The following is a 15,844-nucleotide window of genomic DNA, read 5'->3' as shown; positions in this document are numbered from 1 at the left end:
TAATAATAATAATAATAATAATAATAATAATAATAATAATAATAATAATAATAATAATAATAATAATAATAATAATAACAATAATAATAATAATAATAATCCTTACAATTTCAATAGGGTCTCACCAGACACCTTTGATGTCTGTGCTCGGGCCCTAATAATAATAATAATCCTTACAATTTCAATAGGGTCTCACCAGACACCTTTGATGTCTGTGCTCGGGCCCTAAATAAAAGAAATGGTCAATTTGAAGCCCGGTTGTGTCACACTGTCCCATTTCAAAGGCTCCTTCAAAGGCTGCAACACATGCGTCCTCTGATCCCAGAGAAGCAAATGGTCCAACCTGTTGACCCACAGCAATGAAACCTCTCCCAGGATTCATTGCGTTTCAGTAATGAACCGCTTTTCCAAGAGGTAACGTCCAATCAGATCGACCGAACAGCAAACGCCACACATGCTAAAACACACAATCTGACAAACCCAACTTTCTTCTTTTGTCCAACTTTTTGGCGGAGGTGGTCTTCGTGGGCCGGGTAGACCTCGTTCTCCAAAGGATGCTCCTGAATAAAAAACACAGTTCACATCCCTGACACACACATGGAGACCTACCAACACATGTCACGTGTCAGGATTTGCTTACATCTTGGAGTTCATGTTGCGTGTCTGCATGTGTGTGTTTGTGTGATGTTGCGTAAAGCGGTAACTTTTTGAACTTTGTGATTGGTTGGTTGGACAAACCTGAACTTGTCATTCCTCCGTCTTCTTCCCTGGAGCTAAATCTCAAGTGACAACCCTGAACAATGATCCTGTCAATCTCTTTCCTGCCCCGTTACATTCCAGACCAGATCAATTCATCATTTCAACTTCTGAAGTTTTTTCTTTTGTCTTGTACAATAGTTTTTAAAAAGCCAGCATGTCCAACCAGTTGTAATTATGTGTTACAGAGCTAAATATAGATACAGCCGTGAGCAGGGATTTGCATGTTGTAACCATTTCGGGCGTAAAGGCCAGAAAGGTTATTTCAGACATTTGAATTCAGTCATTAAAGAAGAAGTCTGAGCTGTCTGGAGTTTGCATGTCCTCTAAGTCTCAGGTGCTTTTCTGTCCCCAGAATCAAAACTAAACAGGGAGAAGCAGAGATCATCGTTCAAGGCAATGCTGAAGACTTTACTGCGTTTGCCACGGCCTTTTGTTGAATCCACTTATTACCCATTTCTTACACTAAACTGGTATTTTAACTCTTGACCCCCATGACCCTTAACCGCCGACACTTTACAGACACTCAGAATATATACGTGGAATAGATATTAAAATGTTTACAGACCGTTTACAATAGAAATGTATCCACAACACTGTAAAAACGTGTAGTTTGAGTCATATTACTGTTTGAATACTGTGTTGAATCATATTACTGATGAATAGTTGGAGCACATGCTCATTAAGTCTCTCTGCTCCTTCAGGAGGAATCTTTGAACGATGGCGTTGATGAGCTTGACACCTGAACAATGTCAGCTTGTCATCGCAGTCTCCGTCTGTGATTCTCAGATAATTACACAGTGTACGGAGGCTGGAATGTTTCGTGACAGAAGCAAGTTTGGTCACAAGGACCAGAACGACAATGTGTTGACTGTGCTGAGGACAAAACAAGTGAACAGAGACAGTGTCAGACAGAGACCTGAGTCGTCCACACAGACGGACGACGGAGCCAATCAGTCCGAAGGTGAAACGTCTTCTCAAACACCAAGCTGCTGCACTTCAGTTCCTTCCACGGTAAGAACAACTGGAAACTTCTCCTTCTGTCAGATTCTATGAGTAACAAAGACTTTTAAGACAGGATACTTATAATATGTACAAAATATATATTATTCTTTAATCTTTCAGAATAAGTGATATTTGCACATCTGACAATACAAACATTTTAATAAAAAGGTAACTCACACCTTGTGCTTTTGTTTTTGGATAAGTGAGAAACGCTGTAGCTACTAGGTTCATTCACACGTTTGGATCGTTTTTGTTGTTTTTAAAAAAAATAGAAAAATTTATATATTTATACATTTTTTCGATGGTCCCATAGATTGTGTTAACAGTGTTAATGTCATTTAGTTGGAGGCTCGATGGTTGAAAGTTTAGTTCCCATGTGAGTTGTTCCTCTCTCGGTCTCTCCGACTGAATTCATCAAATAAAGAAGTTGAAAATCACGTCAGAAATGTATAAATGCAAACGTGTTGAATTTAGTTAGAATGTAGGAGTTGAGAATGGAACATGGAACAGTGACGGCCGATAAGCAGTTAAATGTTAGACCGCTGTGGTGATGCAAATGATGCTTAAAGCTGAAACAAGAGTGACTTGATTTACTTCACAGTGGAAGAGCGTCTATCACCTCAGGAGCTGTCAGGTAAAACATTTCAAGGATTTCAAAAATGCTTTTATACATGATTTGGGGGAAGAGGAGAAAAAGAAAAACAACACAATTTAAATACGTCCATTTTATACTTTTGCACAATTTAACGGAGACTTTACAAGTGTGTGTAATTGTGTTTCAGATCCCAATCGGCCGCCAGCATGTTCAACATTTTATACCTGGCTGCACTCAGTGTGCTCGCAGGTGAGAGGTTACACAACTCACACACAACCACTCACTTCATTCACACTAAAAAAGATGTCGTTAGTAAGCCTCTTACAGATGAGCGACAAATTAACAAAGTAGAAAAGTGTTACGTGATGTTCTACCAGAATTATTATTAAAATCATTTTCATTCAGAGGATCCTAAAATCCCCAATAAAATAAGAAACCTCCTGAAGAACTTGTAAAGGACGACAACCTGGAAACAGCTGGAGGACTTGTAGAACTTCCTCAGTGACGGATACAGATGTGTTTGAATTCAAAGGGACAATGAGAGCTGGACACGCTGAGAAGGTTTTAGTACCTTTAGCTGTTTGGTTGAGTTGAAGTGTGACAGTAAAGCATTTGGCGTCTCCTCACGCCATTACCTCCATGAAAGGGGTTTGTCACTGAGGCGCAATGAATCCTGGGATAAGTTGGGCTATAGGATGCATCCGGCCTTTGGCTCCTTTGATTCTCTGGGATGAAAGGACGCATTTGAAATAGCTCAGCAATGAGAAAGTCTATTCACGCCACTGTGACGCAATCAGCTTTCAAATGGAAGCTCTGAAGGACGCAGCCTCTGAATTGAGACACATCTTTCAAACAGAGTAATGTAGCTACAAGATGTCAGACCTATACTTTGAAAATATGACCTCTTCTTTTATTTTTCTTAAATCATAAAACAAAAAATAAACCCTCGACAAATTGACTCCTGAGATCTAAGTTTACTCTTAATGTAACAACAGATCCAACCAAAAACCACGTGTCTCAATATCTTCAGGTACGGCAACGACCCAGGTCCTCCCTGTGAGCTTTACCGGTTCAGCTGAATTGAACATCACGTCGTGCCCCATCACCTTCTACGGACAGATATATAACAAAATATATGTGAGTAATAAACAGTCACTGGTTTTAATCAACCTACCAATTACATTAATAACTAAATAATCAAATGTTTACAAGCTGACATGTTATTATTGATGTTTTGTCTTCTCCTGTCCAACAGGTGAGCTTCAATGCCAGCAGAGTGACATTTTGCTTCAAGAACGACTGCATTCTGATATCTGGAGGAGCGGCTGACAGAGGTAGCCTGCAGATACTCCCCGTGAATATCCCAACTGGATCTGAGCTCCATAAAAATCTACCGAACCTGAAACAAGCTGGGAAATGTATCAACGTGATTACATTAAATGACAGTCAACAAACGCCGGTGAGAATCCGACGGGGACTTGTTCTGACCCCCGTTTTTTTCAGCTCTTCTGACTAAAAAAAAATTTCTTTCCTGTGTTTTGTCTAAATTCTCTTCTCAGATTCAAAAAATTGAACTTGGCAATTTTGAGCCAGAAGCGGTTCTGGCATTCACGACGTTTACTGGATACACTGCTTCTCATGTTGTGAGTAAATAAATCAGGAGAGTATGACGGGTATGAGTTGGTCATTGTTCTGTTGGTTGTGTTGAATCTCATGTTTAAATCCCAATTTATTAACAATATATGTGTCAAAGTCTTGGACGATTACTACACATTTGTTTTTTTGGCACTTTCCAGGAAGCAGACGTGCAGGTCAATGGCCTCACAGTCTTTAAACAGAGAGTCCTTACAAATGAAACAAGATCAGGTGTCTTCACAGTCATAAGCGGTTGTAGACACTCTGGTGAGTAAACAAAATGTTTATAAAAATCCATTTTTTGACCTAGAAGCACAAACCAAATGTTCTAAATCCCCATTATGCTTTCTTGAAACTTTGGTGATTTTTTAAACCACATAAACATAGTTTTCCTGAATTCTAGGCGTTGTTTATAAGACAAACACGACAGTTCGAGACACAAGCATCTGCTCCACTGTTTCCTGTGATGCGAGTGGAGTTGCTGCTGTCAGTGTGTGTGGTCCCAAGGAGAAGTGCAATGGAAATGGCAGGTAACATCAAATTCCATAAGTTCTTCATGAGTTTCAGTCGTTACCAAACACTGACGGTGTTTTGTTCTGTTTCAATATGCTCCTCCGCCTCCATCAGCTGCATCTCAAACAACGTGTGCACCGTGATCGGCTCCACGGTCGTCGGTTTCGCTGGGCAAGTCCACGCTGTCCCGAACCGCTGTGGCTACACTCTGTTCAAGTCCACATCCATCCCCGGCTTCCAGGTGGTGGGCGTCTTCCAGGAGAGACGCCGGAAAGACGTCAGCTTTTTGAAACGTGTGATCCTGCAGCTGGCGGGAGCTCAAATCTCTCTGGAACAAGGGAGTCGAGCTCTGGTGAGTTACGCTCCATAGAACCAGCTGCTGCACAAAGAGCTGTTCACCTGTTTATTCAAAGTTTGGTGAAAGAACCCTGAACTGGAGAATCTGCTGATGTTGCTGTTGACTTGATCAACAGCCGCCGTTGATAAAGAGCGCGAGAGTTTATTAATTTAATATTGAATCGTATGACTGAATTGGACATAAGATGAACAGTTCTCTAGATATGCGAGAGATTTCTGGAATCAGTAGACAGATGATTGTGATGCTTGTTTCTTTCTTTAATGACAACCATGGTAACTATGATAAAAGTCAAAATTGGACTCAACATTTTGCACGTGGCCTTTTTTTCTGACTTGTTTCTCCGCTGCTGTGGAGAAGCTTGACACCAGAGAGCTCAGACTCAACACCACAGCGATGGTGGTCCATGGATGGGAGCTTACCAAGGACCAGACTGGAGTGACGGCTAAGATGTCAGCCTCCAACTTCACAGTTTCTGTCCACTTCGATGGCTCCATCTCTCACATCCACTTGACAGGTACAATTTAAATCCTTGATTCTTGAGTAATTAGGCTGAAGGTGCCATGTTGGGGGTGAGGTATGGAGTCAAATTCATCTGCGCTGATCAGGCAACACAAACCCAACGAGAATCATATTTATATGACGTGGTATAGAGAGTGATATGAGTACTATTTAAAATACATGTACTTCTGTACTTGCATTTGATCTGTGGAACAAATAAAATGGCGTCATCTGCATAAAAGTTGACAAGAAGTGCTGATTGATAGGTTTATTTTATCACAACCACCATCTGCCATGTTTCTTGTAACTTTCTTTGTTAATAACTGAGTCACATGCAAAACACAAGGCTGTTAAATGGTACATATCAAATATTTAAGATGATCTCATACGAGACGATAATGCAAGAATCATTCCGTTCGATATTGATCTGCTCGTCACTATTTGAAGCCTTTGTTTTGCTCCGCTTGCAAAGTTCATTGATCCGTCACGTTTTCCTTTCTGAAACTGGTCAGGGCCAAATGGACACGACGCACACGGGTTATGTGGAAATTCCAGTCGCACTGTGAGTGAAGAGAAAGACTCCACACACAGTATCAGCGGGTGAGACCTCGAACACAACGTCCCACACCAGCCAAGTTGTAGCTCAGATAAAATGAACTGATCTGACGTTGCTTATTGCCCCACAGCTGTGACACGCAGTATAACGAGGCTGCGGACCCGACTATCAACTGCAGCACCTCAACTGACTGGTAAATGCAAACTGAACCAAGTTGTACTGAATCCTGGAATTAGACGAACTGGAGGTTTCTCTATCCATAACGTCGTGAAAACAAGAGCATCGTATTAGCATTAGCAGTGACTTAGCTTGAATGCAAGTTACTACACGTACCCTACCTACAGTTAGCTAGTTAGCTCCACCTTCGTGTGTGTATCCTCACCGGTTTCACAGAACATTTGCAGAACAGCTCACTTTAATTAAGATTTGCTAGATTGATGAGATGAAAGACTGGTGGGTTGATTTTAGAAAGAGCCACATAGATCAACAGCTGAGGATCACGACCGAAACCTGTTTCTGAAGTGAAGGTTTACATTTCAACCAGGACGTTATACGAACTGTCATTGGAGACAAACGGAAAAGATGTTTGTCTTGTGCCATAGGAACGATCTAAATTATTAATTATTATTAATGGGAGTCTTATTTATTTAATTTTGTGATATTGAATGATTGTAATTGTCTCTGTCCTGTCATATTTAATCTGGTTTTAACTTTTAAAGCACTTTGTAACTTTGAAAAGTAATTATTCTTTCTCCTCTGCATCACTGGAACAGGTGTAACCTCCTGAAGCAGGCTCCCTTTACTGCTTGCAACATGCAACATGACCCAGAACCCTTCGTTACTGCCTGCACACAAACGCTGTGTAAATACCCTGAAGGGGATGGTCTCAAATGCCAGTTCCTGGAGGCGTACGCCAGAGCCTGCAGCCTCTCCAACATCACAGTGGAGGAATGGAAGTCAGAGACCCGATGCTGTAAGGCTATGACTCAGTATCTTCTGTTTTATGCTTTAAAATAAGACTATTTATCTCTACTTCAACATAAAGACAGGGTCCAGTTTCCAGTTGCAAATCTCAGCACTGAAACTGAAACATCACACGTTATCAATCAAATTTTATTTGTATAGCCCACATTCACAAAATCACAATTCGTCTCATAGGGCTTTAACATGGTGTGACATCCTCTGTCCTTAACCCTCAGCAAGAGTGAGGAAAAACTACTACAATACATAGAAACCTCAGAGAGAGCCACATGTGAGGGATCCCTTTCCCAGGACGGACAGAAGTGCAATAGATGTCAAGTGTAGTAAAACATCATCATCAGGATTAAAGTTTTTAGCAGCATCAATGAGGGTAAACATTTTTGAAGGATAACTTCAATACTATATGTCACGCAGTCCTGCTGCAATCATAGTCTCTGGTCAGCAGCCAGCAAGATCACGATCCAGCATCAACATGGGATCCACTATAGTCCACAGTCATTGTCCACTGGCGCCAGTTAGGATCCGTCATCAGCCGCTGCCTCGGTCGTGGTCCACCATCATCCGATGCCAACTGGACAAAGGATCCTCCATTACCACTACGATCAGCAGGCACGATACAGAATCCCCCAAACTGGATCCACCATTGCGACCTCTGACACGCGATCCACAATCCTAATCCATGGTGCGGCCACAGCTGAGGTCCTGCATCCGCGGGCGCTAAGGCACAGAAACTCCGGGAAAGGGGTCAAGTTAGTAACATGTACCGATCAGATAAGAATTACTTTGATGTGATAGGGATGGAGAAAAGGAAGGAGAAGCTGGAAAGAGAAGCTCCGTGTGTCATGTGTCATAAATTCCCTTTGCTACTTAGCGTCATCAGGCGTTACAGGCCTGCTTGGTTGAATCAGAGTCAAATACATTCACTCACATGATCATTGTCTGAGATCAACACTTGTATCTGTGTGTGTTTGCAGCTGCTTTCTATCAGGGCTTCTGTCAGGACACGTTCTGCAGTGAGCACGAGTTCTGTGGGCAGAAGAACAACGGGGGAACCGGCTGCGTCTGCCGGGCCATGTTCGCCTCCAAGTACAACTCAACCGACTCCTTTGGTGAGTCGACTTTGACTCAAAAGAGTCACAACTCTTTTTATCTTTTATCTCAGATTTATGGAATAACTGGAATATCCATAGACCTCACTTTAGGAATTAGAAGATCTGAATAGATGATGTGTCCCCTGTCGTGGTCAGAAACCTCTTAATGAGGCCCTTTGTGTTTCATTGGCTTGCATGTTCAATTCCTTTGGCCCAATGAAGAGATTTGGCACCAAATAATTCCAAACCTGATATAAATATAAATTTTTACAATCTTTTTTGTGCATGTAATAATATTGAGAAGTAATGCTAAAGAGACATGATATAAACTCTGGAAAGTGCCCGTTTGTCAGCCCCTGAAAAGATGTTCTTCAACATGAATTAACATCTGCATGTTCCTCCTTCCTGCTATTTGGACAAAAGCTAACTGATCTTTGTATGATGTCAGGAGAGCCAATGGTCTGCGAGCAGAACGCTGCTAAGCTGACTATGGCTAAATGTCTCTTGGAGGACAAAGGCATCGACTTCTCTGTCTTACATCTCAATGACGAGGCCTGCAAAGGTGAAATGGACAATGAGACCCACATGGTGACGTTCGGCTTCGACAGGAAGAAAACCTGTGGAACAGTGATCCTGGTGGGTTCCTCTCAGGAGAACAGTTTGTAACTGCTGCAGCCTTAAATGTTTACATGAAGGTGCATTAACAATGTTTATCTCCGTGTGTCCCTACAGGCAAACAACAGCCAAATCATCTACAAGAACACCATTGTGAACCGGAACAGCTCCATGTACGGCATTATCAACCGTCAGGACTCGGTTCATCTCGACTTCTCATGTCTTTACGATCAGGACATCAGGACCTTTACCTTCACACTCAAAGACAGGTGTGTGCTGGGTGTACGGTTCCAGAGGTGACGCCTTTGAGAACCAAAAACTGAGCTTAACTTACTTTTAAAGAGAGGAAGACTGAACTGAACTCTGTCTTTGCCTTCCAGCTCTGTCACCCAGCAGATTACTTCTGGTAGATGGATTTACAATCTCACCATGACGGCCTACAAGGACCCTAACACCAAGGAAGCCTTACAACAAAGTACTGAAATGCAACTGGACGAGCCGTTGTGGGTGGAGCTGAACGCGGACGGGCTGGATGACAAAATGGTTGCTGTGGTGACGGACTCCTGCTGGGCGACCGACCAGCCCAGCCCGAACGGAAGCCTGAGATATGACCTCATCATCAAAGGGTGAGATCACAGACTGCATGACGATACGTCTCCATTTCCTCCCACTGTGCAAACATGAAGCCAAAAATATCCCAGTGATTGTGGAGCAGGATCAAGGTCTCACTGATACATGAGCTCCACCAATCATGACCCAGCCTGAGAGAAAACTAGCCGAGTCTCACCCCGACCCGACAGAGATTCTGTTTTCACGGCACAAACCCGACCTCAGCCCAATGTTTGACCTGATCCAGATAGTTTGGCCTCACTTTTTTAGAGCTTTCATGTCATCTATCTTTAAATAGTCTATGGCTGAGACACACAAAGATGCTCGTGGGGAACATACCCCCTTCATGTCTGCTCTTCTGTCTGTTTGATTAGCTGCCCTAACCCCGCTGACTCCACGGTGAAGGTGAAGAACAACGGACAGGGAACATCCAACAGTTTCTACTTCAACACATTCAAGTTCTCTGCCAAGGAGGGTGAGGTCTTCTTACACTGCATAGTGAAGCTGTGTGTCAAGAAGGGTAACAACTGCATCCCGGTAGGTCGACAGCTCCTGACTAGATCATATTAAGTTATATAAAGATGTATGAGTAGATATTTTGTATTGTTTTATCACCCTTTAAACTGAACTTCTGTCATTTGATTTCCTCAGAGTTGTGGCCCGGGTGCGAGAAGACGCAGGTCCATCATGTCAAAGTATGAGGATGAAAACCCTGCCTTCATCAAACTGGCCTGGACTTATTGAGTAAGTGCAATTCCTCTGCTGAATTCCATCTGTATAATTTCAAGATCAATGACTGATCATAACTTGGGTTTGGTTATTTTCTCAGGTTTCCATGGAGACTCGGAACGACCGAAGCTCAGGAAGAGTCATTGATCTTTCTACAGATCTATAATGGCACTTTTACATGAAGCAACCAGACGTCAAAGCCGATCCTCTCTAAGCTTTGAATACGTTGGGTCTTGATTTGGGGGTTTCTGGGTTGTCTTTTTCCTGTCGGGTGTAAATGATTTTCTGCAGCAGAGGTATGGAATATATCCTCAGCTGAATGTGTGAGCGGCTTCCTTAGTGCTCTACAGACCATACAAACTATAAAGAGTGGGCTATAAGGTTTTATATAGATGTGATGGTGACAGCGCCACCATGTGGGTTAGAGTTAGAGTCGATCCTCCTGTAGAGCTTTGGTATGATTTTGAAATCCAAGAAGATTTTCAACCTGTTTAGAATAAAAGTCAGGTTCATTTACCTTTATTATGAAAGTGTATAATCAATAAAGAGCATCAGTAGAATATAATGAGTTGTGTTTTCTGTTATGTTGTCATACCTTTCCATTGGTTGTGTGTCCATTTGTGAGGAGGCTGGTGCTACTACTCAATAGGTCAAGAGAGAACTCGTAACATTTTGGTGTGGATCCAGTATTTTTCTTTAACATTACCACATAGCAAAATAGTTTTGGCTCAGATTTGACCTACGTCCCAGGCAACCCACATTCAGACCACATCCCACATGTAATGATGGCAGCTGGGCCGTTTGCCAGATCTGGGCCACAAGTGAACCATGGAAATACTGCATGTCTACCAAAGGTGGCCCCAAGTAGTTGTATATTTTGTATATTTCCTGCTTTTGAAATGTTCAAAGCTTGACAATTCATGGATTTTAATGAAAGGAATTTGAATCTAGCAGATTTAAATGCAGGTCCATGAGGGAACTGTTGGACCTCGGTGGAGGAATGAACTTTAGTGACATTTCAGTTATTGTCCCTAATTTCTGTATAGTTATAAAATGTTTTATGAGTCAAATTCAAGTTAAACAGAAGTTTTACCAAACACACACACACATTGTGTCAATAAACCCATGCAGGGCTCGGTGTGACCCATTAGCTGAACCTCTGTGGATGAGGACAGTTTCACACCTGCTTTCATTAGCGTCCCATAGTGACAGGACTGCAATCAGAGGCGTCACTGCAGCACAACACAAAGTCAACATCAACACACGATCAACACATGATGCAACTATTGCTCTGTTCACCAACAGTTCAAAGTTAACAAGTAAACTTTGGAGTTTGACTTCAACCACTACGCATCAACATGAACCTGACATGACCCATTGACCCAAATCACAAAGTAATCGACCTAAACTAACCTCTTGTGATATCAGCCTCACAAAGACGATACAACAGTTTAACAGACGTAATAGTGAGGCGGGATAAATTATTTCCCCCGCGACGGAATCTGAATCGTTGGTACAAGTTTGTAGCTGAGATCAGAGTGAAGGCCCAGTTTCATAATGGCCTGTAAAATGGTTTGTATTAAAATTCATCTCGTCTCGATGGGGGGGGGGGGGGGGGGGGGGGGGGTTGAACTCACCCAAGTGTCCGCAGGCCCAGACAGTTCCATTCAACTGGAAGCGAGGTCCTTAACCCCATGATTTAAGCCTAAAAGTCCAACGCAAGTGGCGAAGCTGGCAGACTTAGCTACACGATGCTGTTCTGAGGGTCCGTGAAGATATCACGCAGCTCGTAGGACGTGTATAAGAGGACATCTCAGCAAACTTCACCCACCCTCAATCAGCAGAGGGGTAAATTGTAATTTTTCAGTGAAATATCCCTTTAAATAAACACCACAAATGACCAGTGGAGCAAACAGGCGGTGTGGCTTGATGACAGCAATGTCTTAAATTAAGGCTGTGTAATGTTTGCTGAGCAACAGCGCCCTCTGCTGCCACACACGGTGACTCCTTCTGGTTTTCATGTGGAGAAAAACCAAAGTCTATCAATTTGTCGAGTTCCTGAAAAGCAGGTGAACACAGTCTCTTCAACATATTTGATTTCTTTCAACAAGATCCTTGAACTATTCTCTGAGTAATCAAAGAAATTGTTGGAAAACAACCTCGATCACGAATCTAGTAAAAAAGAATCACATTTTCCACGAAGTTCTGTGGTCATGTGTCCAGCAGTCAACAACTAATAAAACCGGACAATGGAGATAAAACGTGAATTAGACTGAATTATGGTTTTCATGAGAATGGGATGGACAGAAAACTCACAGCTGTCAGTCCTGTGCATGATGGAAAGCTTTGGGGAGGAGGTCTCCATAGGACCCCACGTGTCCATTGAGCTTTGGCATGAAGGAGGCACCGGGAGGAGCGAGATAAAAGAGTGTACGATTGGAGAGAACGACTTTGAGCAGTCGGCAGCTTCTCCTCTGACGATGGAGACTCCGGATGGAGCCGAACTCTGCTTCCCACGACTCAACAACTCCTGCAGGAAGCCCAGCCACCCTTACACCCAGGCCATGCTGATCTACGTCCTGCTCTCCTCCATCTCCATCATCACCGTGGCTCTTAACCTGCTCGTCATCATCTCCATCTCCCACTTCAGGCAGATACCATCCTCCCACACGTTGTATTTTAAACACAGGTTCACAGATGTTGTCACACATGCACATTAGACTTCTTTTTTACTGTGTATAATAGCTGCTTTCTTTCATTTAAACTCATGCTGGTGTACCTAATGAAATGACTTCTGTGTAGTACAGTACAGTGATGGTATTCTTCTTCTCCAGGCAGCTCCACACTCCCACCAACCTCCTCCTCCTCTCCCTGGCCATCTCAGACCTCTTCGTCGGCGTCCTGCTGATGCCGGTTGAAATCATCTATGTGGAGAAATGCTGGTTTCTGGGTGACATTGTGTGCACGCTGTATTACGTCATCGACTACATGATCACCTCGGCCTCGGTGGCCAACATGGTGCTGATATCGTTTGACCGCTACATCGCCATCTGTGACCCTCTGTGTTACCCCACCAGAGTGACCAAGAGACGGGCTCAAGTGTGTGTTTGCTTCTGTTGGGTTTGCTCTGTTTTCTACAGGATTCTGCTGATGAACGATCACCTGCAGCAGCCAGGCAGGTCCAACTCCTGCTTAGGCGAGTGTGTCGTCGTCATCAGTTACATCGCGGGAGTCGTTGACCTCGTCTTCACCTTCATCATCCCCATCGCTGTCATCATAGTTCTGTATCTGAGGGTGTTTGTGGCGGCTCTGGCTCAGGCTCGAGCCATGAGGTCTCACGTTGTGGCAGCTCAGCGCTCAGGGACTGGAACTGTGAAGAAAGCAGAGATGAAAGCAGCCAGGACTCTGGGCATCGTGGTCCTTGTGTTTTTGATTTGTTTCTGTCCGTACTACTTCCCCACTCTGGCAGGTGAAGACACGTCGGTCGATGCCTCTTCTGCAGCTGTTGAGATCTGGCTGGCACATTTTAACTCCTGTCTGAACCCGGTCATCTACGCCTTCTTCTACCCCTGGTTCAGAAAATGTATTAAACTCATTCTCACACTGAAGATACTGAAACCCGGCTCCAGAGATATTAAATTACTGTAGTGACACACAGAGTCTTGAAACTAACATGCAAAGAGGTTATAATGTTCTTAAGCACAAATCTCTGCTCATTGTGGTTCTGTATATGTGTATTAACCTTTTCATTAGTGGTTGTCTTATGTTTAATATAAAGTCAGAAATGGGTTTATTGCCAAGCAGGTTTACACATACAAGAAATTTGCTCTGGTGTATTTGAGAAAGTACAATTGTGACATATATAAATGATCTATGAGCCCACAGGTCTTATAGTTTGTAATTGATGGAGTTTGTTAATAATCATTGAAACATTTTCTAAAAATAAATAAAAAGGATTCTAACTAATACATGCTTTTCATTTAAGGGTATTTTATTATATATTTCTTCCTAGATTGAAGCCACTGGCATTAGAGGCAATAGTTCAGAATACAGGCAAACTTGTTTACTCCAATACAAGCACAGTTATATAGCGACTTGCTTTTGTTGATTGTGAAAGTAAATAAATGTCAATTTTGTTCCTAATTTTTTTACATACAAAATTGAATATAGAGACAGAAGATTCATAAAGTACTGGAATGTAAAGCAGAATCAGTAACAGTCAATACAAATTGACACAGCACAGAAATACAGGGAGAGATTTCCCTGATTCATGGATAAATATTATGTTTTGCATGAAATCAAATCAAATCAAATCAAATCAAAGTTTCTTGTCACATGCACCAATGACAGTGTCATCGGAGCAGTGAAATTCCTTGGCCTTCACTCTGATCTCAGCTACAAACCTGTACAAACGATTCAGATTCCGTCGTGGGGGAAATCATTTATCATGTTAACGCCTCAAAACTGCTTCTGTGGTTGTTTCTGCTTCAGTCGGTCCAAGACCACATGTTGCATGATGACTTGCACACACATGTGTCAGATGAATATCAGTCTCTTTAACAAATCTGCTTTCTTTCATCAAGATCCTTGAATTATTCTCTGGGTAATCAAAGAAAGTGTTTAACAGACGTAATAGTGAGGCGGGTATAGAACAGAATAGCTGATGGTTAGATAGTGATCAACTACAGGAAGAGTGGAAATGTTTGTTGGCGTGTGTGTGGCTGCGTGTTAGCGTGTGTGACTGTGTGGAGCGCTGGCGGAGCCGCTCCGTCACAGCAACATTTTGGCGAAACTGTGTTCATGAAATGTAACGAGTAACGACTCATATTGTAGAAATGTAGCGGAGTAGAAGTATAGATAATAGCTGCAAAATCTAACGGAGTAAAAGTAAAAAGTATGCACTATTATTTTTACTTAAGTAAAGTACAGATACGTAAAAATTTACTTAAGTACAGTAACAAAGTATAAATACTTTGTTACATTCCACCACTGCGTGGGACGTAGGTCAAATCTGAGCCAAAACTATTTTGCTATCTGGTAATGTTAAAGAAAAATACTGGATCCACACCAAAATGTTACGAGTTCTCTCTTGACCTATTGAGTAGTAGCACCAGCCTCCTCACAAATGGACACACAACCAATGGAAAGGTATGACAACATAACAGAAAACACAACTCATTATATTCTACTGATGCTCTTTATTGATTATACACTTTCATAATAAAGGTAAAGGAACCTGACTTTTAACTATACCCGCACTATTACGTCTGTTAAACACTTTCTTTGATTACCCAGAGAATAATTCAAGGATCTCGTTAAAAGAAATCAGATATGTTAAAGAGATTGATATTCATGAGCCTGTTCAATTTAGTGCAGATCCAAGTAAACATCTGGATAGAGAATTTAAATGTGATTTCATAAGCCAGCTGTTGGGCCTCGGCGCAGGTCTGAACTCTACTGATTGACATTCTATGAACTTTATTATCACTGCACTGTCATCACTGAAGTGTGGATCAGTTAAGAAGACTTAGAAGTTATTAAAAAACAGAGTTTATCTCCAATATTCAGCAGGAAACTTTAAAAACATGAAGAATTCTTCTTGACAGAGTTTGGTGGATTTGCTACCAAAGCTCTGCTGGTTCCGGAAGCAGAGGATCATGGGTAATATCCAGTGTTCACTTGTGTTTCAGGAACTCGACAAATTGATAGATTTGATTTTTCACCACATGAAAACTAGAAGGAGTCACCGTGTGTGGCAGCAGAGGGCGCTGTTGCTCAGCAAACATTACACAGCCTTGCTTTAAGACATCGCTGTCATCAAGCCACACCGCCTGTTTGCCCCCCCACCCCAATCGAGACGAGATGAATTTGAATACAAACCATTTACAGGCCATCATGAAACT

At 42.3% G+C, this 15,844-nt stretch overlaps 2 protein-coding genes across 2 annotated transcripts; both read left to right on the top strand.

Annotated features, from left to right (window-relative positions):
- The first annotated feature begins 1,476 nt into the window (after nt 1–1,476).
- Nucleotides 1,477–9,956, top strand: LOC133022047 (alpha-tectorin-like). The gene is made up of 15 exons (XM_061089061.1): nt 1,477–1,720; nt 2,544–2,605; nt 3,612–3,690; nt 4,395–4,521; nt 4,619–4,856; nt 5,220–5,376; nt 5,873–5,960; nt 6,047–6,109; nt 6,690–6,889; nt 7,872–8,006; nt 8,437–8,624; nt 8,721–8,872; nt 8,984–9,229; nt 9,587–9,749; nt 9,864–9,956. The coding sequence occupies exons 1-15, from the start codon at nt 1,477–1,479 to the stop codon at nt 9,954–9,956; spliced, it is 2,235 nt and encodes a 744-aa protein (XP_060945044.1).
- Nucleotides 9,957–12,421: 2,465 nt separating this feature from the next.
- Nucleotides 12,422–13,589, top strand: LOC133021853 (trace amine-associated receptor 13c-like). The gene is made up of 2 exons (XM_061088855.1): nt 12,422–12,591; nt 12,776–13,589. The coding sequence occupies exons 1-2, from the start codon at nt 12,422–12,424 to the stop codon at nt 13,587–13,589; spliced, it is 984 nt and encodes a 327-aa protein (XP_060944838.1).
- The last annotated feature ends 2,255 nt before the right edge of the window (nt 13,590–15,844 follow it).

This window comes from Limanda limanda, chromosome 16 (assembly GCF_963576545.1).
Source record: "Limanda limanda chromosome 16, fLimLim1.1, whole genome shotgun sequence".
In the NCBI taxonomy this organism is placed as follows: Eukaryota; Metazoa; Chordata; class Actinopteri; order Pleuronectiformes; family Pleuronectidae; genus Limanda; species Limanda limanda.
Note: the sequence above shows the minus strand (reverse complement) of the source record. Positions and strands in the feature narration are given on the sequence as shown.

Bases quoted from the DNA above. Each gene is read 5' to 3' on its own strand.
- LOC133022047 (XM_061089061.1), top strand. From the start codon at position 1,477: ATGGCGTTGATGAGCTTGACACCTGAACAATGTCAGCTTGTCATCGCA. The intron at 6,110-6,689 runs GTAAATGCAAAC...TCACTGGAACAG, and splicing joins TGCAGCACCTCAACTGACTG to GTGTAACCTCCTGAAGCAGG. The intron at 8,007-8,436 runs GTGAGTCGACTT...GTATGATGTCAG, and splicing joins CAACTCAACCGACTCCTTTG to GAGAGCCAATGGTCTGCGAG.
- LOC133021853 (XM_061088855.1), top strand. From the start codon at position 12,422: ATGGAGACTCCGGATGGAGCCGAACTCTGCTTCCCACGACTCAACAAC. The intron at 12,592-12,775 runs GCAGATACCATC...CTTCTTCTCCAG, and splicing joins ATCTCCATCTCCCACTTCAG to GCAGCTCCACACTCCCACCA.